Genomic DNA, 23,832 nt, shown 5'->3' on the forward strand with positions numbered 1-23,832 from the left:
AGAAGCGCAGCTTGTGCAAGAGCTTGACCAACCATCGCTTTTCTGGCTCCAGTAACCGTGGTTTTTCTGAGGTCTGTGAACGCAGTTGCTATTGCATACGAGCAAAAAATCGGCCGGAGCCTCGAGCTTTTGGTGGTATGCAGTGGCAGTCGTGTTCGCAAACGTTAGGAGATTACGAGTACCGGTATAGTAGCCCATCCAACCAGAACAATGCCTATGGTTACGCCGCGATATAAACCTCGCTAGAGAATCCTTTTTCCTCCTTTCCCCCCATCAGCCCCCTCACCCCTTTCACCGTAGTCATTCGCTATGAGGGTTTTCACCATTACTATTGCGAGTGCTTTGCTTTGTGCTGGAGCGGCTGCTGCACAGAGCGGTACCTCTGCTGCTACTGCTGCTAGTTCTACCCCGTGGAGGAGCATTCCCACGCTCCCCAGTGATATCGACCAAGGGAGGAAATTGTTGGCGAATTTAGAGGACCCCAATGCGAAGAGTGCCCAAAAACTTTGCCCCGGTTATACTGCTATCAACCTTCGGAACTGTCCTGGCGGGTTGAGTGCACGTTTGCTATTGGCTGGTGCGAATTGCGATCTTTATGGCACTGATATAGAGTTTGCCCCATTTCCCCTCGTGTTACCCCCCAACTATGTGACTGATAACCAATTGTGCCTCCCCCTAGTCAACTTTCCCTCCGAGTATTGTTCGGGCCGAAATCTCGGCTCAATATTCGAATCCTACCAGCCGAGATCCCGGAGGGACAGGAATCGTGGTACGATACTAAAGAGGATTATCTCAGGAGGACAGTTAACGGAATTCACTTTAATCCAGCGGACTCCGAGCTTGACTTCCAGCTCAACAGCTCGCCATTCGAATTCTCCGTTGTGAGGAAGAGTACAGGTGATGTCCTGTTCTCTACTAAGGGGAGTAAATTGGTCTTCGAAAACCAATTCCTTGAATTCCGCACGGAATTACCGGAGAAATACAACCTTTACGGGTTAGGCGAGGTCATGCACAGTATTAGACTCGGAAATAACTATAATCGCACAATCTATTCAGCAGATGTGAAGTATGTAATTTCTAGGCCTCCCTCTATGAGACTATTTCTCAGTCCCGCTTACTCACGTTTACCTCAGTGATCCTCTTGACGAGAATCTTTATGGCTCTCATCCTTTCTACTATGAGCATCGCTACGCTACACTGAAGGATGGTTCAAAGAAAGGATATGCTCATGGTGTATACCTCCGCAACCTACACGGACAAGACATCCTCCTACGCGAGAAATCACTCACATGGCGCACCATTGGTGGAATGGTCGACTTGACATTCTACTCTGGACCTACTCCTGCGGATGTCATTGCCGATTATGTGAAAACAGTGGGATTACCAGCGATGCAGCAATACTGGACTTTTGGGTTCCATCAGTGCAGGTGGGGGTACTCTAACGTGTCTGATCTCAAGGGCGTCATTGAGACATACAAGAGCTTTAATATCCCGTTGGAAACAATTTGGACTGATATTGATTACATGGATCAGTGAGTTCCCTACTGCTTGGGGAATATATCTAACAAGTATAGATACCGTGACTGGACCAATGACCCAGTAACATACGACCTCGAAGCCTTCTCCGCGTTCCTCGACAAGCTCCATGCGGATGGCCAACATTTTGTGCCAATCGTTGACGCCGCAATTTACGTCCCGAATCCTAACAACGCCTCGGACGCCTACCCCTACTACGATGCCGGCCTCGCTGCAGACGCCTACCTGAAGAACCCTGACGGGAGTCTTTATATTGGCGCCGTCTGGCCCGGTTTCACGGTTTTCCCTGACTGGTCTGCGCCTGGAACCCAAGACTGGTGGACAGACTCTTTCCAAAAATGGTACAATGAAGTAGAGTACGACGGCATCTGGCTTGACATGAACGAAGTGTCGTCTTTTTGCGTTGGAAGCTGTGGTAGCAAGAATGTCACCCAGAACCCCGTACACCCTCCATTTCCTCTCCCTGGTGAGCCAGGAAACCTGATTTTGGATTACCCCGAAGGCTTCAATAATACCAATTCCACAGAAGCTGCGAGCGCAACTGCTGCAATTAAATCTAGAAACTTGGCCAGGGCGACCAAGGCAGCTGCTGCTGGATCTTCGCCTATGGTTACGCTCTTTGTTTCCCAAGTCACCCCTGGGGCAGATGTAAGGGCGGTTAATTACCCGCCATATGCTATTGACCATGTGCATGACGGGCACGATTTAGCGGTTCATGCAGTTTCGCCAAATGCGACGCATTCGGATGGAAGTTTGGAGTATGATATGCATAGTTTATGGGGTGAGTGGATCTCCGGGAAATGCGAGTATGGGATTTCGCTGACCTTTTCATAGGCCATTTGGAAACAAAGGCGACCTACGAATCGTTGTTGAAGGTGTTCCCGGGGAAGAGGCCTTTCATCATCAGCCGTTCTTCTGCTCCCGGAACCGGTGCTTGGGCTGGGCATTGGGGTAAGGCACTCCCGGCCTTATTTTTGAAATAACCTTTACTGATCGGAAAAATCGCAGGAGGCGATAACGCTAGCAAGTGGCTCTACATGGCTTTGTCGATTCCTCAGGCATTGAGCTTCTCCATGTTCGGCATTCCTATGTTCGGTGTCGATGTTAGCATCTATCTGCCCTCCTCCTTGAGGCCAATGCTAACTTTAATCTAGACCTGCGGTTTTAACGGAAACACCAGTATGGAGCTTTGCGCTCGCTGGATGCAACTCTCAGCATTCGTACTTCTCCCCCCCAACCCCCACCCCCTTCCTAGCCTCGAAAACCCCCGTCCCCCTTACTAACATCCGTAGTTTCCCTTTTATCGAAACCACAACGTCCTCTCTGCCATTTCCCAGGAAGCTTATCGCTGGGCGGCCGTTGCTGACGCCTCCCGCACGGCGATGGCAATTCGCTACACCCTCCTCCCATATATGTACACACTCTTCCACCACGCGCATACCACCGGTGCAACCGTTATGCGCGCGCTATCTTGGGAATTCCCCAATGATGAATCCCTAGTCGAGGTCGACCGCCAGTTCATGTTAGGTCCGGCGATCATGGTTACTCCGGTATTAGACCAGGGCGCAAATTACACCTATGCTACGTTCCCAGGCGGGAAGAACGAGAAGTGGTACGATTGGTACACATACGAGGCTAGAAGTGGGAGTAATGGAAGCTTGGCAAATTTAACAGCGCCGTTGGGACATATTCCGGTGTTTGTTAGGGGGGGTAATATTTTGGCTTTGCAGGTTTGTCAACACCATCGGAGGTTCGGGCGAGGTACTAATCGGCGAATAGCATCCGGCATACACAACCGCGGAATCTCGGAAGAACCCTTGGGATGTCCTCGTCGCATTGGATTCTGAAGGGGATGCATATGGAGATTTGTACCTTGATGACGGGGAAAGCCTTGTTCAGGAGAAGACTGTCTTCATAACTGTATGCTCACCCCGCCTCCCTGCGTTTTATTAAAATTTAGCACTTACAACCCCCAGCTCGAAGCAACAAACTCCCTCCTCAATGTATCGCGAAAGGGGCAATGGATCTCCAAAGAAACACTATCGTCGGTAATTATCCTAGGGGTATCAAAGAAGCCTGATCAAATCACGTTTGGAAAGGAGAAACTTGACAAATGGAACTGGGAAGAGAAGAGTCAAGTTTTGAAGATGACGGGGCTCGAGTTGGTGACGAAGGGAGGGGCATGGAGTAATGGGTGGGAGCTGAGTTGGAAGTAAATGGTTTTCTTAATATAATTATTATTCACTATTAATGTCGGTTTTGGTGCGAGGCACCACAATGACCTGGACCAGACTGAACTGAACGAACAATTTGCAGGGGTATTGTGCACACATTTGTCATCACCCGGAATTCCCGTGTAGGGATGTCTGCCCAAGGATGAAATTAGTGGGGCAAAGCGGGAACCATGCTAGTGGTGAGGTTTCTCAAGCCGCGAGTTTCCCATCACCCTTAGAGCAAACGCAACAGAAGAGATTTGATAAATTCTCTAGGAAATTAAAAATGATGGAAAATTCCCGGTAGATTTTCCTCTCATTATCGCAATCGATTTGAATATAGTTGTACCACAGAGTACAGAACAGCGCAAGCGCTTACAAGAATACGGTATCATACCGCTACAGCCCTGGTTGATGCTTCCCACACATGGAAATGATAGGAGCATGCGGCACGGCGGTGACACAACAGGCCGCATCTCCATGCTTATCCTCAGCTCTGGCAGCGAGAGCTCTATAGCCCCGCTTTACATCCGACCATATTTATTACACCATCTTTACATTCAACTGGAAATTCGGAAATATTATTATGGGTGATGAGAAGCACACAAACTCGGTCACCCCGGGCGACGGGGATTTCATCAACGGCATCGTGATGTGTAGTTTCAACAACACCACTGCCAATGCGACCGATGAAAAAACAGGAATTGAAGCAGCGGCTTTCGCTGCTGGAGCCCCAGAACAGACATCAAGGTGTGCGTGCAGACCAGCTAAATAGCGTCGGGAATTGGCTTCTGGAAACAAACGAGTTTGGGAAGTAGAGAAGTGGTAAGGGTGGGGCTGATAAGGCAGTCTTTCTTTGCTCTGGAAATCCAGGAGTGGGCAAGACATATCTCCAGTACGTGGCGAAGTTTGCTGGGAAGAGAAAAGATGGGCATATATAACGCTAATCAATATCAGCCCCCTAGTAATGGATAGACTATACAATCAAGCTAGAGAATAAATCGCCGTCGCGGGGGCGTACTGCAATTTCCGGATCACGTCAGAATGCTAATGACCACCATCGCCTCGCCATCCCAAGTGTTCATCTGTATCGATGCTCTGGACGAATTTACGTCTAAGAATCTACATGATCTTCTTGTGTCGCTGACCGAGATCATTCGGGAGATAGCAGGCGCGCAGGTGTTCTTCACCGAGATGCCTCATGTTGAGAACCAGACTTTAAGGTTTTCCACCAAGGCAGTTACGATACCCATTAGTTCTGACCATAATGACATCCATAAATACCTACAATGGAAGTTGGAGATGGGTGCTCAGCTCTACGCAGTGAACCATGCTCTGCAGGAAGATATTCTGAGAAATATCTGGGAAAGGATCTCAGAAATGTGAGTTGAAACATCACCCTTCCTCAATACATGTCATGGTGATGCCTACGCGATAACTCTAGCATAAATGAAGGGACCTGTTGGGAGCAGGCCCGACTTGGACTAGAAGCCCTGATGTAGGTATCGAATTCGGAGCGGCCATTGCAATCTGAGGTGCTCTGCCACTCCTTAGGAGTGAGATAGGATTTGTAGAAATAGATCCTAAAAGAGTTCCTGCCATACAAACCGTTTAGGGTGCTCCCCGGGGCTCATCACAATTGAGAAATCTTCGTCTGCCATTAGGATGGTCCACTTCACTCTGCAAGAGTATCTGTCAATTGCGGAGGTTTGCTTGACTTATCCCAACCCCCGGCGTCCAGGATCTTGCCCCAACTCTGTGCTCTGCCCCGTCAAAACCCCTCTTGTAGGATACGCTCTGTTACTGGGGAAGGCGCGCAAGAGGGGGGGTCGCGAGGAATGTAAAACCACTAGGATTGAAGCTTCTCGATGGATTAAATCAGCACATCTCCTTATTTGATAGAAAATTTTGGGAACTAGCTTTTTATAGAAGATGTATCCCAGAAGGATTTACTGGGTTCCACGGAGCAGCATCCCATGGGGTTGCGGGGATAGTTGCTGCCCTACTAGACGCAAGGGAATGGAGGTACTTTTGGTACGAGAGGATATTGATCCGGACATCGCCGACAGCAAATATGGCTAAACGCCAGTTGTATGGCTATGGAGGGTCATGAGGATGTTGTAAGGATGCTATCGAGGCGAGCAGACGTCAGTCCGAATCCGGCAGTCACTAAATTTGGCCAAATACCACTTTTTTTTGGCTGCTATGGAGAGGCACGCGAGGGTAGCAAATATGCTCCTGAAAGGAAGATATCAATCCGAATACTCCAGACACCGAATCTGGCCGGACACTCTCGTGGGACGCCGAGGGTGGACATGAGGATATGGTAAGGATTCTTTTGGAACGAGAGTATGTTAATCCGGATACGCCAGACGTCGACTACCACCGTACGCCGCTATCATTGGCAGCCGAGAACGGGCATGTAGATGTGGTGAGGACGATTTTGGCACATGGGGATATTAGTCCGAAAAAAGGTGAACACCAATTATGACCGAATGAAACTTCACAGAAGACATGCAGAAGTAGCGCAGATGCGTTTAAAACAAGAGGATGTCGACTCAGTGGTTCTCCGCGACCAATCGTTGCATTCATTAACTGTCCCGAGGGAAATACAGGAATTTCCTAGTTACTCTCAGTGGACGAGCTCCCGATTCCCGGCCCAACAGGTATCGCTGAAACCCTAGAGTTCCCCTCAACTGGATCCATCAACATACCTCAAGTCCCTTCCCTGCCTCTCCCATCAGGCTGCCTCTCATCGGCAGAGCCTGACTCCCTGCCCAGGTTCCCGATTACCCCTCCGAGCAATAGTTACTGTATCCTCATTGCCTCCCCGATATTCCTTCTCTTTTTCCTCCCGGGTGTCAGTTCCTCCGCGTCAGCCATGCCATTACCATCCCATAGGAGGTTACCACATGTGGGGTGGGTGTTCACAAAGCTTCCACGGATCTGGTTGTCAACGAGAGAATCACGCCTCAGTAATTGACCAGAAGTTACTGCAAGGACTCTCGTGATGATTTACGACGCTTAACCTATACTCTTCACTTTCCCCGGGTTTTTCCAATTATCTTTTTCTACTTTGAGTCATTTTCCTCCTCACCCACACTGTACAATACATTACCGAGGAACTTACCACTTTATCATGAGACCACTTTTCCCCACATTCTCTCCGTTTCAATTTTCCTTTAGAAAATCTCCCGAACCCCCGAGGGATCCACAGTATATGAAAAAGGAGGGTTTTTGGTATGCGGGAGCACCTTGATACAGAATCGGCCGCCGTGGTCTATAAAGGTTAAAACCGCTGATTCTCTCAGACGCGGTATTCAGGTTTTTGGATACTCACAAGACCGCAACATGATTAAGATCTAACTTCCAATATTTGCGGCTCATAGTCGGTGTATTTTTTTACATGCTGCTCCTCCCATAAAATCCAAATGGCACTCAGTTACCACATAATTGATCAAGTGAAAGGAAATAAATGGTTCCCGTACCAAGGTCTACTAGAGAGCCCATTCCTGGCATATCAGAAATCTATTATCTCCGAGAGGTAAATTACAAAAGTAATTACCCATGAAAAAACCCACCTACAACCAATGTGTAATGAACTTTTGGCCAAACGAGTTCGAATAATGCTGCCTAGGGTGAGCCACCCTAGTGGCCTGAATTATAAAGCTTCTCATTACTACAAGCCGGTTTTTCTGCAGCTTTCTCTATTCAGGATAGGTAAAGGCTTTCCTAATGATGATAGCTTCCATGAGTAAGGTCGAAGAACTGGTTGATTACCTGGTTCAATTCAGTTATCCCAAATTACTTGATATTGTAATTCAGGGACCTTGCGCGCAGCAGCTGCTCCATCATACTAGTCTGAAGCGTGTAACCCCAGGTGTGAACGCAATTACGAACGACTGTACCCCGAAAGTTTTGTATATCCCCGACACTGAGCAGCCACGAAGGAGTGGGTATCGTCCCCAACCCGGGAGGCGGTGCTCCGCGTGTTATCCCCTAGGATTCTAGTTTAAGTTATGTGAATAGGAAATCGCGATTGGCTTTATGGCATTTTCCGGTGTTCACACGCTATCACACATTTATCGGCTCCCCGTTCCAAAGAGCCCAGAAAGCTCCGGGGAGTCCGTAGAGTCTTATATCATGAAACAGCAACCATCTCGCCCCCCAGGAACTTGGGTTATATGGCGGGGCAACAGCATCCATCTTTCCAAATATTATCATAGTATTGCCCTCGTGGATTCCCAGCAACACAGTAGCCACAAGTCCCTGCCGGGTGCCACATTCACCGCCCCTTCGGTTGACCAATGTAGTTGTCTAGAATCTGGATGGACGACAGGATGCCCATTCTCCCAGTCCTGAGCACAAAACAAACCCCCGACGGCCGCCCTGAGTCTAAGTGAGGGCTGGTAAATTGGGTGATTGGACGCGTTGGGTTCTGTTGTATTCGGGAGGGATCCAGAGCTGTCTTCCGTAGGTAGGAACCCGAAAGAATCATCTAGTATCACTCGTAGGATCTGTGCATGCTTAAGATCTGCCTTAGAACGCAAGAGTTGGGTAGTCCGGCCTTTCCCACCCCCCCACATACACACAAAAGGTAAAAAAGATTCAGGTTATATCCCACAAACTCAGATAGATTGTCCACCTTGGTTAAAGTTCCCAAGGGCCCACTGGGGGGGGTTCCGGTGAGTTGAACAGTCCAAGCGAATGGCGTTTTTGTAGTTTACTGAGATCTTATGAGCAATTTGTTGACTGTCAAGGTGCTGCGTGGTACAAATCTCTGATGGTTTGCCTCTGTGGTGCTTGTTGTTTGTTCCTGCTGGACGTTGTATCATACCATAGGAGGGTTGTGGACGGCAGATATCCACGAAGTATGGAATGCTTAAGAGGATCTTTTAAACGACGATGACAACAACGATTAGTAACTCGACAGAAATACAACTCCGATTTCCAGAGCAAGACTTTGGGATATGGTAAGTAGGGAAGTTTGCTCGTTCTCATTCAACTCCCTCCCTCTCTCTCCGCTCTATCGCTCTACTCAAATGACTAACTGGTAAAGACAGGGGTATGTATCATACGAATCGCAATAAAGGCATTCTCCTACCTTCCATCAGTCACCACACATACCCACTCCCATCCACGCAAGTCTCACTTCCCTTTGCGTTCTCCCATGCTAATAAAAGAAATACAGGCTTCATCAAGAGTTCCAGTATTCGTAGCCTCCACTCCGCTCAGTCATTTAACGCTCCTGCACTGCTCCCCAAGGGTACATCATTTCCTCCCCCGGGTGCGTTAATCCAAAGCGCATCCCCGAAACCTTTATCCGAACAACAAAACAACACCCCGAGCATGCGAGAAGCATCCGCGATTTTCAATTGGGTCAACAAAAGGTTTCGGAAAGACCGTCAAAATAGCATCCAAGGCACCAGTCTAGAGCCCGATCTTAAACTATCACTCGCCCCCTGGTCACGGGATAGTGTTGTGATAATATTGATGGATGGTTGGCAAGGTGAGCTTGAACGAGGGTCGAGAAAGGAGGAACGCCTGACATTCTCAAAGGGAAGGGCGAGATGCCCGAACCACCCGCCGCCGGGAGCGAGACACAGAAAACCAGCGATGACAGTGGGAAAGAGGGCGAAAGAGATATAAGGAAGTATATCCAATAGTGCAAGAGGTCTAGACGCGACCATAAGATCGAATGTAAGGAGAAAAGCAATAGTACGAGTGATGCCACAGTAGTGCCAGAAGCATGTTTCAACAGATAGCCCAAAGCTAACATTCTCTTTGGTGCCTGGTGCATCCAGTGATGGATTCGGGGGCATGACAATTATCCTAGCAGCGCACAGTCTCAGCGATAATCACTCTTGCTATATCGGGGCGTGGTAGTGTTCCGACATCTTCGTTATTCCGCATAATTTGTGTCTTTATTCCGCCAGCGTCCCTCTCAACTCACTCGTTAAACATGATTTACCAAGATCAGAATGTGGTAAAGGGTAGAGTGACATTCGCACCGGCAAAGTAGATTCGACAATGACGTTCGGATAGAGAATGGTAGCAGTGTAAATCGCGCAGCTATCCGTGAACATATGGTGAGCCTCTTCGAGTTCATGCATGGCACATACACCCCCGCATCTCTGGGTGCCACTATTGATGGACCACCCGACTGTTGGTGGTTGCGGATGGATGATGGGAGGTTACAGTTGATCTTTGAGATTGCGGGACTCCCGTGGATCGTTTAGGAGCGTGATGGATTGTTCTAGAGCTTTTGCGATTGACGATGATTCTCTAGATATGTCTCTACCTTGTTATTACAAGAGTGTGACGAGGAATGGGGACATGCGCGGAGACATAGAGATAGGTCTGGCGGTCCATGGGAGGATCAGGGTGCTTTGATTATCTTTTATTCATATATAACTGTCTTTACAGTTAGTTTAGTTAGAAAGATGACGAAGGAATGTAGAAGAGAACGAAGTTGTTGACCGCACCTTCCTTATCTTTCTTACACAGTGCCTACGTCCCCAGTATACCCTATCATTCTGCCACTGAGTTATCTATCTCCCACCTCAATCCACCTTGATACTGACAAGGTCGGCAAATAAACAGCGAGTGCAACTGAACAGGAACGAGAAACACGACAGCGGGGAGAGCGATAACGTCAAACATTCCAAAATATAATGAAGACTCCAATAAGAAGGGAGTGAAGAAAAAAATGAGTGAGGCATTAAGAAACATGCAGAAATACCCGTTTCAATAACATCCGTCAACGTCAGGCCACACGATGGAGAATGTCGAGAGTAAGGGTCCGAAGTGTGTAATGGAGAGCTGCCGGCAGCCCGGAGCTGGAAATGGGGAAATGCCCCTCCAGATCAAACAGAAAGAGCCATGTGCGAACTGTTTTACAGAGAGCCCTGTCATTCGCCTCCACTAGTTATCGTATGTTAGCACTCTTTGATGATTTGTTTTCTTATTCTGTTTTTCCATCCCCCTCATAACGCAGCTGGGAACTGACTCTGTTGCTCTCATTAGTCCTAATACCAATCCAGTACCAGTCCATCCTAAACCAATATCCCCAACCAGAATTTTCAAATAAGTGAATTTCCTCAGCTCACCTTAGCCTTTCCGTAAATATTTTTGTTTTGGTCAGCTGAGGTTGATTTACTTTGCTTAGAAACCGGAATAACAGGGTCTTGTGTTAAAAAGCTTCTCTCGGCTCCCTACTAAGACAGGCAAAAAAGAGAAAATATAGCAAACCTTTTGATTCCAGGAGGTAACTTAACTCCAAAATCCTTGCATGAAGTCCTATTGACCCAGTTTCTAAGGTGCTAGTGCACATGTTGGATTTCCCTGGGTAAAGGAGTTATAAGGCATGAGAGCACTAGGATGGGGCATCCATTACCAGATATTGGTTCCAAATCCCATGGCGTTGCGCATAAGGCATTATTAGTATTGGTTTTATTTCTTTTATCCCAGATGCTAACGGGGATCAACCACCGGGAAGTCTGTTCGACCTGTTTTTACGCCTATGCTACTAGGGGAAAAAAAGAGGACCAGGTTCAGTGCTTAGTTTTCACGGGTCATGGATTATCGAGGTGACCGTGGGCCCCCCAGCCACCATCGTGGTGTATCTGCTGAGTTCGTGTCACTATCGGAAGGTCCGTTTTCCTCTAGACTTTGCCCATCCTCAGAGGTTCGTGGGGTTTCGTTCGGTTCCCGGAGCTATTTGCTGTCCGGGAGACATATATATTTCCCAGTCTACTTTTAGCTAGCATTTCCACGGGTCGTCCGATATATCATCTTCCCACGTTCAGTTGTGATTAATTCATCGTGGTCTCATTTGCACTCCTTCCACCCTTTAGTCGTTTCTCTAATATGAGCCCCGTTCACAAAGCACACATACCCTCCACATGGAAACCACACCTAAAAATAAACACAAAAGAAAGAACTTATGGTTTTTGAGTTTGTAAGGATAACAGAGTCCAGGTGAGCGAGCGAGCCCCCATACATAGACAGAGTTGGTGACCTCGCCCACTCATGCACTAGTTGTATATGCCGCCCGTCCATCAATACCGCCTTATCTTTTCCCTTTTTCACAGTCCAAAGTCACGATTCAAGACAAGAGTTCCAGATGAACGTGTGGCGTGGGGGAGAGAACTTGGAAGGTCATAATAGCTATCGCAAGCATCATCCTCTGGGCAGAGCCTGCAGAAACGGTCAGAACAGCGTCCTAAAAATTTAGACTGATTACTGCGTTCAACGGGCACAAGTACCATAATATTATCATACCGGTATTGCACGTCAGCATGCATCTGATAAGATAACACTAATCAAGCATGAATTCCTTCTCCATCCAGACACTCCCGCATCGCCTTACCCACCACAAGCATAGAATACAATGCGAACCCCAGCACCCTAAGCTTAAACCCTCCCAGTCCATCCCACCGCTCCATGCGAATCCCTCAACCTCAATGCCAATATCCACACGCAACCCCTACAGGCTATCCGCCAGTTCCTCCGAACGGACGAAGGCCACGCCAGCCAGATAGCATTCGGTCACACATGTCTGGACATGGGAGCTGGCTAGAGAAGGGGGAACTGCATGCGTACCCGGAATGATTTGCGAAGACTTTAGCTTCCATGGCCGGTGGAATCTCGTATGACATGATATGATGGGGAATGCATTGGGAGGGTCTAAAGTAATATCTTGAGGGAAATAACGATCAGCAAAGTGCCGTAACCTAACTGTGATGTTAATTTCATCCGCTTGATCCTATCTTATAATATACTATGTCCGTCACCCACTCATGGTTATAGTTCCTATACTAGGAATGCAGTAACTTGGTGCGAATGCTTGGGTTATGGTCATCATCTCCCGTCACAAGGCCCGATATGCCCTCGCACTTCATATCGACAGACAATCCCGTTGCTATCGTCAAGGACTACAATTCCCACTGCAAACCTGTACTGTACATCGTACAGTACTGTACAGGCACGTAGTAGATGAGCTCGTCAAGCTACCAATCCCAACTCCTCACCACTAATTCGCAGCCTTGTCCACTCACCGGTGTTCATGTCGGCACAATAACTCACCCAGTCCGGCGCCCACTCCATCTCACCGCACACCGTGTCCCATAATTTTCCGGAATCATTTCCAGCACCATTCCCCTCCCCCTCCTAATTGGAAAAAGAGTACCGTGCGACGCAGCGCCCCTACAGGGAACAGGATTCCCGGAAGCCTCATCCACCCTTTGCTACTTTTGGAAAAACAAGATTCCATGTTTGGGGGCTGGCCGTGCAGTCTTCCCTCGTATGGTAATCCCCTTTCCCCTTTTGGAGGCGGAAGCGTAGAGCGAGAGATTAATCGGGAGATTTTTAGATGACGCTCAATTAGGCGGTTTTGGGGGATTTCGGGTTCATCGGATTTGTGCCTTTACTCCGATTCTACTCGTTCTGTGCCCAGAATTGGAAATTGGGAAGTTTGCTGTATTTACGCTTCCTACGATAGAAAAAAAGCAAGCCAGTCGCCGTGATGATCGTGGGGAAAATTGCTTTAGGGCGGAAGAGTCATAGTTCCCGTTGGCTCGCGCTCAAGTTCAAGTGTTGAAGGGTCCTTCACGTTAACGTACAGTATGCTTCCCATCACCCCGCAACCCCGCCATCCACAGAATTTCGCGGTACTGCAATACTAGAACTAGCAAACAAACAATGTCTACGACTAAGTGTGGCTTCCATTCCTTCGCCCTCACTTGAAGTTGCAATGGACACGATATGCTAACCGTCCCAGCCTCAGACCGATCCGCGCCTGTCTCTTTGACATGGACGGTCTCCTCCTAAACACGGAAAATCTCTACACAAAGGTCACGAACATGATCCTAGCGGAAAGTGGACGTCCGGCCATGCCTTGGAGTATAAAGGCTCAACTTCAGGGAAGACCAGGACCAATAGTTTGTTCTCTCCCTCCTTTTCTTCCCCCCAACCGATCAACCAACTGACCAACTGACTAACCAACTCACCAGGCGACAAGCATATTCTTCGAATGGGCCCAATTAAAAATCTCCCGCGAGGAATTCATCCGGCGCCGCTCGGAACTCCATACTGAATTCTTCCCCTCCTGCGGCCCGCTTCCGGGAGCCCCGGAACTTCTAGAAGCCCTCTCCACAGCAACTACCCCCTCAGGCTTACCCATTGAAGTGGCGCTCGCAACGTCCAGCACAGCTGACTCCTTCGAGCTAAAGACAGCACACCTACAAGACCTCTTCAAGTACTTCCCCAAAGACCAAAAAATCCTCGGTGATGACCCACGAATCCTGCACGGTCGCGGGAAGCCAGCGCCCGACATATACCTTGTCGCGCTAGAGAGCATAAACGCTCGCTTACGTAGCGAAGGTAAGACAGAGGTTCTACCGGACGAGTGCCTGGTTTTCGAGGACGCTGTTCCGGGAGTTGAGGCTGGGAGGAGAGCCGGTATGCGCGTGGTCTGGATACCGCAGGAAGAGCTCAGGAGGGAGTTTGCTGGTAAGGAAGAGGAGATATTGGCCGGCATTCCGACGGTCAGTGGCGCTGAAGGGGAGGTCGTTGAGGAGGATAGGAAGGTGGGAAAAGTGGGCGATGGGTGGGGCGAGTTGAGGGAGAGCATTATCGGGTTCGATTACGCGAGGTATGGTATTCGAGTAAAAGAATACCGGTAGAAGTGGACGGACGGAGGTGGGTATCCAAACAGAGTAGATTAGATTTGAGAGTTGCCACTAGAATAGATGGCTCGGACACCATATCGTATTTTCCTATTCCACTGGTACAAGTACCAAACGTATAGATAAAAATACCGGTTCTGGTTGGTACAGCACTCGAGTACAGTACAGTACAGTACAGCAACCCTTTGCTCGCCACAGCTTGCAGCGGGAGGAGTCCAGCATGCTTGGTTTCGACCCGGGCAAACGCCGGCGGAGGATCGATCCTCCGATTTGGATTGGGAAAAAGGATTACTCGAGCGCCTCAGTTAACCACCACCACAAATCACAAAAGCCGGCAAGCGTCGGGACGTGCCAAATCATCCTCCCGAGCGCCTCAAACAAAAAAGGCCTATCCCCAACTTTTTTTATTCCACCTTTCGCAGGAACATCATATCCGTGGAGTTACCATCGGCTCGCCTTCCCACGCGAGGTGCATGAATCATGAAACTATTCCAGTCAGGACACGAGAAGGTGTGTGGTTCAGTGAGCGGTGCTACGACATTGTGATGTTGCAATACCTTCATGACAAGTGGAGCGTCTTTTCTCCGTCAGGAATTCGTGTACAGTACTCGTACAGTATACTCTCTCTCTCCATGGGATATTTTTATGTCCGCCCCGGATAGTTCCGCAGACAGTTACTCGTATACGTACAGTACAGTACTGTACCATACTGTACTCGTACAAGTAAACAGTCGATCAAGCAGACACACATCGGACAGGATCCCCCGGTCCCACGGCAACTCTACACCACACTCTCCCGTGTTGGGTTCTTCTACGATACCACGCTGGATTTCCCTATACCAACTGCTTACGCCGAACCATCCTCCAAGCACTTTGGTTATGTGAGCGCCTGACCAAGACACCCGACTTCCTTCCTTGCGGGTATGGTGGTGCCCTTCGTGCCGCAGCGATAGACGCGAGAGTACTCGTACAGTATTTCATAACCGGTACCTTACGGTAGTGACAGGAGTCCGGCAAGTGCCGGTATTGTATCATACGGCACTGTCATCCGTCCGGGCTTATGAATAGGTGGCAGTCACTGTATTTCAAACCCTGATAATATTATAATATTATGATACCGTGTAATATTTGTACTTCTCTCCCTCCACCTTGCCATCTATGCCTGAACGCGTTATTTGCAAGCGCAAGGCCAACCCGGCGTGGCCATAATCCCGATACGAAGCGTATATTGCTGGAAAGCCTGACGAACCTTGCTGCGCCGCGGTTAGGTTAAGGCCCGTCCGGGGAGGAGGGGCACCTTGCTGTAATTTATCATAGTCTACGGTAGTCTACGAGGTACTATCCGAGCACGCTTCACTCAAGGTCCAGAATTCTTGACTCTAGTGTAGGCTTGGCTCACTAAAAATAATTATCCACTCTCCAGCAAAATCGCCTTGGGTTATGCGTAACCTTCTGTTAACAATCACAGAGATTTTTGCGATATTAGCGAGATGTTTTATTTAACCTCCAAGTTTACACATTAACCCTTAGTTACTGGTATCATACCTTTTTTTATGAGTCCAACTACAAGTAATATGCTGGGGATATTATATTAATACCATTGGCCAACACCATAAAAGTAACCCAAGGCAAGTTCCCGTGTTTGCTCGTTAACTCACTGGGAAATGATGGGGTTTAACATTCGATACCCCGCCAGCCTCCTCGTCAATCCCCCCCAAATATGCCCAAGCGGAGACCCACCAAATTGTAAGCTCGGGAATATAATTCCCCGTCCTTGGCGAGACATGCGCCCCTCGTCCCACAGCCAATTAAAGAGACATGATGCAAAGTAGATCATCACGTGCCCGATTGGTAAAATTTTCACGTCTCACATCCCTTATCCGTAATTCCACCGACGCTCTCACCCGAACCCGACGGAGCCACGGATGCCACCACCTTTTCTTACCCTCCTCCCACCTTCCCACAGCCATTCCCGCCGAAACTTGGCTTCCCAACCTATCATACCCAACCAACTTATAGCATGGCATGGTACGCTCCACCAGAATAACAATATAAGTATGCCCCCTTCCCCACCCTTCCACCACGATGGATGCGACAGCGACGACGATGAGGACATGTTCGTAGATTCCCACTCCCACCAGTCAGCAAGCCCAACTACTACCGGCATGTCCGATACCACACCACCACCGACCCCATTCCAAAGCACTCACGAGCAGCAGCAGCAGCACCCCACCATGGAGCGTCGACTCGGTAGTTTTTCCGCGGGGAGTGAGGCGCTGGGCGGATTCGTCTTTCCGAGCACGAGCGACACGGCGGAACGGGATATTCGCGAGGTGGATGGTGACGACGACGACGGGCATATGGACACTTCGGAGGATTGCGTGGCGACGGCGAGAGTAGCGGGCGCTAGGGAGGGGGAGGAGGATGAACACAAGCCCATGAAACCACCGCTCGGAGAGAGGTTTTCGAAGGATGAAGAGAATGTTGGCGCCCCTTCCTCTTCCGCCTGTTCTTTCTTCTCAAGTTTTTGCTCTCCCTCATCCTCATCCTCCTCCCGCTTCCCTTGCCCCCCTCGCCCCCCCACCTTCTGCTCCCCCTCCTCCCCCTCCTCCGCACTGCAAACTATCCGCACCCGTCACCGACTCTGCCGCCGCAAAGCTAACCACCGCGCCAACCCTACTACCGCTTCCGCGCCACAGCGCCTCATAACAGAGTCTACCTCCTACCGCATCTCGGGAAATCGTCTATTCAACTCCAACTTTCTCCTCCCCGCGCTCGACGCGTACAAGCTCGCGCTGACCTCGTGTCCAATCTACCTAGTCCACGAAGTGGCGACGATATATGCCAACATCGCTGCTGTGGAATTGAAGCTGCAGCGCTATCCCGCCGCCGTTAAAGCCGCCACAAAAGCGCTGGAAGGTCGGCCGCGCTGGGGGAAAGCATTGTACAGGAGGGCACGGGGCAGGGAGGGGATTGGCGGTTGGGCGGAGCTGGAGGGGGCGTTGGAGGATTACAGGGCTGTTGAGGCCTCGGCCGGTGGGGCTGGGGGTGCAGCGGCGGGGGGAATTGGCGAGAAGGAATTGGAGATTGTCAGGGAGAAGATTCGCTGGTTGCCCGGCAGGATCGAGGAGGTTAAGGATACCGAGACAGCGGAGGTTATGGGGAAATTGAAGCAGATGGGCGAAGGGTTGCTCAAGCCGTTCGGGATCAATACTAGTGATTTTGGAATGGTCAAGGGCGCAGATGGGGCGTATAGTCTCCAATTTCGCAGGTCGTGATGTTATGGTCTTGTTCTGTGCCCTCCTGCTCCCCCATCACTTTTTGTCTACCTTACTTTTCCTTTCTTTTTTTACCCTTTCTCTTCTTTTTCTACGGTGCATTTTTTTTTTTTACATCTTACGCTTTCTCCCAAGTTTTTTTTTTTTTTTTTGTCTATCCTCGTCTACTTTGTCAATGACACTAGGAGTTCCGGCTCGTTCAATTCAATCCACCATGATACCGGTAACCCACTTTTCTAACCCTTCTAAAAAAAACCAAAGACAAGAAAAGAAGCAAAACAAAAAAAGGAAAAAACCTTTAATCCTCCCCATCCAGTAGAAACTTGGGTAATAGGTATTACAGCATCCAGCGCCGGTCCCACCCAACACAGTAGAAAGCCTTTTTTTTCTTTTTTCACCAATTTTACTGTACCTGTATAACCCCGCTTCTAGTAGACACCCGACATTGATAGCCGTCGCCAAAACCGGAGGGTTACAAGTCCCGCGTTGCGCTCGGAGTCGGGGGAATTACCTGATTACCGGGTCCCTGATTGGCAGGAATTGTGGCTCGATTTTGCGAAGGTTTCGAGTGAGGCATTGTGAATAGTCCGTGCGCTGGGCCATGGTATATCCTCGATAACGGGGTAGTCTATGATAGGAAGGGTAGGGTTGGCTGCTGGGGGAGGCGGAATGGGTTAGATCCTGCGACGGTTCCACTTGGGGTATATTTCACAGGATGTTATCGCGCGCGAAGAGCGAGGTTATAGTATGCGGAGAGTACTCTGGCCAGCTGGTATGGTATATGGTATTGGGTGGCACGGTGTTGAATTGCCGGTGCTTTTGCAATCGTCTACCTGATAGCTTGCGCGTTGCAAAAGTGCTCGAGTACCGTAACTGTGGCCCCCTGGGGCATGGGTGAGGCTGTAACTCGATTACAGCACACACACACTCTCTCTCTCTACTGCACCCCGTGCTCTAACTCTATTGACACCATCCCCGGCTCGTGCTATCATTTCGTTCTGTCCCAGCTCGTTCTCGTCTCTCTCCGTGTGTTTGTGTTTGTGTGTGTGTGGTGTAACCATGACCCCCTTGGTACTTGTACAGTACTACTCTACTTTTACCCCCCTAGGACCTCCTGGATCTCCTGCTCGCACTTGGTAGATCCGAGGACGACCTGAAGGGAGTTTGTGGGGGGGGAGCGGCTTTGGCTGTGCCGTGTAAGCTCGGTGCCTATGGAACGGGAGGGGCACCGTATATGACAGGAGAGTAGCGTAGCGTACTGTAGTAATAGATGATGCATTTGGTATGGGAAAAATAAGGAGGGGGGGATATTGGTACTGTATCTCGAGAGCGCGCAATCTATTGCCTGGGAAGTACTAGCTGAGTAGGCGCCAACGTAACAGTACGAGTACCTGTACTGTACTGTGCTGTACTCATTCTTCCCGGGTTGGAGTCGCTCCTCACTCGGTGCGTCACCACTAAGGGGGAAAAAAACTTTACTTCAATCCGGCGATATGAGTACTGTACTGTACTCGTACAGTAAGGCATCCGCAAAGAGGCTGCTGGTCTGCCCGCCCAGCTCGCGCCAAAGCCGAAATTAACTAATGGTCCGGGAGGAATTTCATGTCACGTCTCATATTGGCGGAGTAGGGTTGAACAATTCACTGTTACACTGTCCATTAATTTTCGGTCCCGGTCGTCTGTCCTGTGGTGGGTTGGGTTAGCGAATGGTTCGTCCGAGGGACAAGGAGTGCGCTGGGCCCCGAGCAGAGGTGAGCTGGTCAGTGATGGGGTGGGAGTTCTTGGCATCGTAACATGGAATGTGCTACGGGACTTGCGGGAATGGTTAGCAGGGCGGCTTCCAATATACCGGTTTTGCCCCCGGGTTGGGAAGGCTTGAGAATTCCTCGCCTAGTTGCTTCAGAGGGCGCGATATCGGATTGGAATAGTTGGAGAGTGGGGGGGTGGTTGAGGTGTTTTTCCATGCAGAATTTTTTTTATCCTTGCACTCGCCAAGAGATTGCCATTTCTGCCCTACCTTGAGGAGCCCAGTCCTACCTACTACAGTACCCTACCCGGTCCAGTGTTTAGGAAAACCCACAAGCTACGGTGCGTGGGATTGCTACTGGGCGCGTCAGTTGACGAAAGGCGCTAGCTCCCTGGCACTGCGGGTGTTCTTAGGAAGGTTGGTATGGTGGCGTCTAGAGATGTAACTTGTGTTTGCTGAGGACATGTCTATGTAGGGCAGATTTTCCGGAGATTTCTTCCCCTTGAGGGGCTGTGGTTATCGTCCGCCGCTGTCACGTATGATATCATATCTCGACTTTCTCGAATGTATCATACTCCGGGGCTTGAACAACCCGGTGGGTTGGGCGCCCTATGGCAACGGTCTGAGAAGGTACTTGGTCACACGGTATGGATTAGTGAAACCTCCGTGCCAGAGCAAACCCTTCAATGGACGATGCAAGAGCGGAACAGAAGCTGCCGATCGGGCATCATATGTCCTGGGGGGGGCTGAGTATCGTGGATGGGCACTTTCAATGTGCTATAATCATCCAGAATGCGCAGCATCAATTTTGACATGGTGGGAATTCCTCATATCCCTGACCTAGTCACTCGTCGCATCCAAAAGACCGAGAGGTTTGCACCCAAACTACCGTAGGAGGGGACGTCTGGATCAATTGAGACTACCACGGGTGCCAAGAAACCTGGAAACAATGCGCGAGTATGACACCGTACCGTTACTCCCTGGCCCTCTCCGGCGCCATATCACACCGAGATCCCCCGCTGGGGTGTCACGGCCAGTTGGTTCTCTGTGGGGTTTGGCCCTATTGGTCAATGTAGCCCCCGCAGGAATGCATTTCCAGTCGTTGCCCGGGGTGGGGAGGGTGTTCGTAATGAACGGCATTTGATTTTGACAAGACTGTTGCTCTTACATGCTGCCAAAAATTCAGCTTTTTTGCTTATATATTTGTGTCATGCGGTAGTAGTCGTGCTCAGAAACACCGTCCAATTACGAGTAGAGAGAGAGTCATGCATAACTAATGGGCATAACGTTCAGCTGCCGGGCAGACTAAGCTCTCGCCTAGCTAGAATAGCTATTCCTGGAGACTGCTTAGACGAAGACTGGAATTCTAGAGAGTTACATTGAAACCCCCGGGAAGGCTATTATTAATAATAATACTGGTATGTGAGCCTTGTGGTTTTTGATCCATAAGTTTCCCTCCAATATTAGTGGCTTTGAGATTTCTTGGTTTCTCGTAGTACAGAGGTGCTTGTGGGATAGACTGTGCGGGGTCATGGCCATGAAGCTCCATAGCGAGACATGAGTTCTATCTAGTGAGGTTGGTCAACTCTGGCGGGAGGTGTGATCAAAGACAATCCATAAGGCTACTCAATCATATTCACAACCCATGACCCATATACGTAGCATATGACTTGAGACTTGGCTCCAGAAACCAGGGTGAGAGGAAAACAACACCCAGCTAGTTCATTTTCTCTCTCAATATTGACTAAGGCGTTATCCAAGGTCTCAGGCAAGTGGCAGTAGATGGCGAGCCGGGGAGATCCGGAATATTCCAAACGCCCTAGAGACAATATCCCATGCATACCAGGCTGGTCGCGATCATGGGATGGCCGGTGGGGAAGTACCGGTATATGGTTATGTGGTGGGGGGCCTAGGGGATGACTTGAAGGCTTGGCTACTCATACTCAGTCACTCGTCTTGACTGAGTCACTCTTTGTTGAAATATGCTTCTGGCACTACCGTAGTATCACTCGCACTATTGATTTTCTCCTTGCATTAGTCTTGATCGCCATCTCAAAACCCCCTTACAATATTGGTACTATTGAACATACCTCCTTGCCTTTCTTTTCTTCTCTCTGTTTCTGTTTACTTCCTACTGTTGATTTACTCGCAACTTGTGTCTCGCTCTCAACAGTAGATAGTCTGGGTAGTTTGCTCTCTACTGAGAAGTCAATTAAGCAATTCATTATTCTTCTCGTCACTCAACCAGTTCCAAAAACCATCATTCCGTTCTCACTGTTTCAACACTCTTCTTGGACCAACACAGTAAGCTCCGTTGGGAATAGGAGGGTTTCGGAGGTTCGAAAATCAACGAGAGGCAATGAATCCTAATCTCGCGATGGTCGAAGAAGGTGCGGATCACTGGTCGCCGGAGGCTTGGTAAAGTCCTAGAAATTTGAACGACCCAATACGTTGGGCCAGACCCGGGTGAGGGTAGAACAAGAGAACAAAAACTCGTTTAAATTGCACTTGGGTTAGATACGGATGCACTCTGGCCCGCCGGGTATTCTGGGCTTAAGATCTTGGCTGCCCTTGAAGCTGGATGCTGCTCTAGCTACCGATTAGCGCGTGTGGGGGGGTGTTGCCGGAACTTTTGGTTATTGGATGGAGAGCGTTGCTCAATAGGACGACAGCTCGATTTCGTTTCCGAAGAAAATGTGGGACGTGTTGGTGGATTCGTGGCCTTTCATGGGGATATTTTTATTGGATTTGGAGAAGTTTCGTGTAGTATTCGGGTGGGAGTCACTGAACAGCTTATCGGAAAAGAGTGTGCATTTGAAGGTACAAAACGTGGTTTCTGGATGCTACCGCGCCATCCTAATTTACAGGGAAACTCTCGCTCCTTGATCGCCTTCGCCTCCCTTATCATGATTTCAAAATTTCACCCTCTCGCCATGTTCATGTTATTATATTATTATAATATTATTATATTGCGATGTCTATTGTTGATCCGCCGTTTCTGCATCAGTCGTTTGGAGGTTACTCCAGTTCTCGCACGTCTTCGGGGGGAGTTGTCCACATCCAAATCTGCTGACAGGAATATACTGCTGCTTAATCAAGTTTTAGCTAGAGGGTCTTGCACTGTATCTCCTCTTCATATCCACATTGGTCAAAAGTGCTGTAGTCACACCATTAGTCGGCGCTTCAGCTGCCCGGAATGGCCTGTCCAATTCCTGCTGTAGCGGGGGTCTCTTAAGCATTAGGAAGGATCTTTCCCAAGAGCAAATTCTTCCGGGGGGGTTCGGGTTTCTAAAGCCTCCATTCCACCCTCAAAATTCCGTCTGAGAGAAAGGTTCAGACTTGAATTTTTGAATTCTAAAGCTGCGAAAGCTCTCCCGTTCCGGGGGACACCATCAGCAATCGCGACCATCGAACCTGCGATTAATTGGTCTCGATCGAGTACCCGGTCTTCCACCCGAAACTACTTTTCCCTATTGGCAAGAGTATTGGGAGGGCGGCGATCCAGGGGAAATGGAGAAGTTGGCATGATAGAAATTTGTGTTTCCTGGAAAAGCCAGTACTTGAATGACGAACTGGGGAGTGTGTGGTCTTCGGGGAGGGGGTTTATAGGTGGTGATGGGGGTGTTCGCTGGGGGCCCGAGTTTTAGAAAACCTCGTCTATGTTTCCCGCCTAATCTGGGATTTCTCTACGGGAGCACTGCTCCTCAAAAATGCCATTCCGAATGAGTTGAACCCGAAAAGGAAGGCCTATGAGCCTTCATGAGGGTTCTCCGAACAGGTTTGTGAAGCATTAGACTGAGCTCCCTTAGTATCTGCCAGTCCCAATAATAGAATTTTGATAGAGTAATTTTGGTGGTTGGGGTTTGGGGGAAATCGCCAGAGGAGGGGCATTGCTTCGCAGATCATTCGTGGGGTATATCTAGCTGGTGCCTGGGTAGGAGGGAGTCACCCGGGCGGCCAGGCGGGCACGGAAGCTGGTCTTCTCAAGTGCCAGAATGATTCTGCGCGAGGGGTGCGATTACATGGACTCGTTCATAGGCTCAGATCCTACGAGTTGACTCACCCAATCCAGATATTGGTCTTTCCTTGGGCTTTCCCAAGGGCCCATCTATCCTATATACTAGAGGAAAATAACCCTTCACTGAAGCGAGTGACACTTCTCATGATAGTGTTTTCCCATGCTTAAAGAATTCAATAGTACCCTCTAAATTGTTTAGGCTCTATATACGATACCTGGCATCGCTGTTGGCTTGTAGAGACTCTTTATTTTTTTGGGGGGAGGCTTTGTGCTAGTATGGCTAGACCCTAGCCAATCATCTAGCTCCAGAGCAAACCTTCACTTATCATACCACGACCTACTTTTCGGAGAT

General features: G+C 49.3%; 4 protein-coding genes; all 4 read left to right on the top strand.

The window, feature by feature from the left end:
- Positions 1-309: 309 nt before the first annotated feature.
- On the top strand, positions 310-3,785 carry GSTUM_00010862001 (uncharacterized protein; the record flags this gene model as incomplete). XM_002841547.2 has 12 exons in its annotated part: positions 310-611; positions 680-1,066; positions 1,134-1,532; positions 1,575-1,692; positions 1,768-1,948; positions 2,168-2,317; positions 2,371-2,487; positions 2,545-2,639; positions 2,691-2,756; positions 2,829-3,266; positions 3,316-3,456; positions 3,513-3,785. The coding sequence occupies 12 exons, from the start codon at positions 310-312 to the stop codon at positions 3,750-3,752; spliced, it is 2,634 nt and encodes an 877-aa protein (XP_002841593.1). The 3' UTR covers positions 3,753-3,785.
- A 9,640-nt stretch (positions 3,786-13,425) lies between these two features.
- On the top strand, positions 13,426-14,515 carry GSTUM_00010863001 (uncharacterized protein). XM_002841548.2 has 3 exons: positions 13,426-13,465; positions 13,531-13,690; positions 13,763-14,515. The coding sequence occupies exons 2-3, from the start codon at positions 13,562-13,564 to the stop codon at positions 14,432-14,434; spliced, it is 801 nt and encodes a 266-aa protein (XP_002841594.1). The 5' UTR covers positions 13,426-13,465; positions 13,531-13,561; the 3' UTR covers positions 14,435-14,515.
- Positions 14,516-16,362: 1,847 nt separating this feature from the next.
- On the top strand, positions 16,363-17,945 carry GSTUM_00010864001 (uncharacterized protein; the record flags this gene model as incomplete). XM_002841549.2 has 2 exons in its annotated part: positions 16,363-16,920; positions 17,137-17,945. 2 exons carry the CDS (start codon positions 16,363-16,365, stop codon positions 17,713-17,715), a joined length of 1,137 nt encoding a protein of 378 aa, XP_002841595.1. The 3' UTR covers positions 17,716-17,945.
- Positions 17,946-20,000: 2,055 nt separating this feature from the next.
- GSTUM_00010865001 (uncharacterized protein) lies at positions 20,001-21,052 on the top strand (the record flags this gene model as incomplete). XM_002841550.2 has 1 exon in its annotated part: positions 20,001-21,052. One exon carries the CDS (start codon positions 20,001-20,003, stop codon positions 20,304-20,306), a length of 306 nt encoding a protein of 101 aa, XP_002841596.1. The 3' UTR covers positions 20,307-21,052.
- Positions 21,053-23,832: the final 2,780 nt, after the last annotated feature.

This window comes from Tuber melanosporum (genome assembly GCF_000151645.1).
Source record: "Tuber melanosporum whole genome shotgun sequence assembly, scaffold_76, strain Mel28".
NCBI classification, from domain to species: Eukaryota; Fungi; Ascomycota; class Pezizomycetes; order Pezizales; family Tuberaceae; genus Tuber; species Tuber melanosporum.

Coding starts and splice junctions, on each gene's coding strand:
- GSTUM_00010863001 (XM_002841548.2), top strand. CDS start 13,562: ATGGACGGTCTCCTCCTAAACACGGAAAATCTCTACACAAAGGTCACG. Junction 13,691..13,762: donor AGGGAAGACCAGGACCAATA/GTTTGTTCTCTC, acceptor CCAACTCACCAG/GCGACAAGCATATTCTTCGA.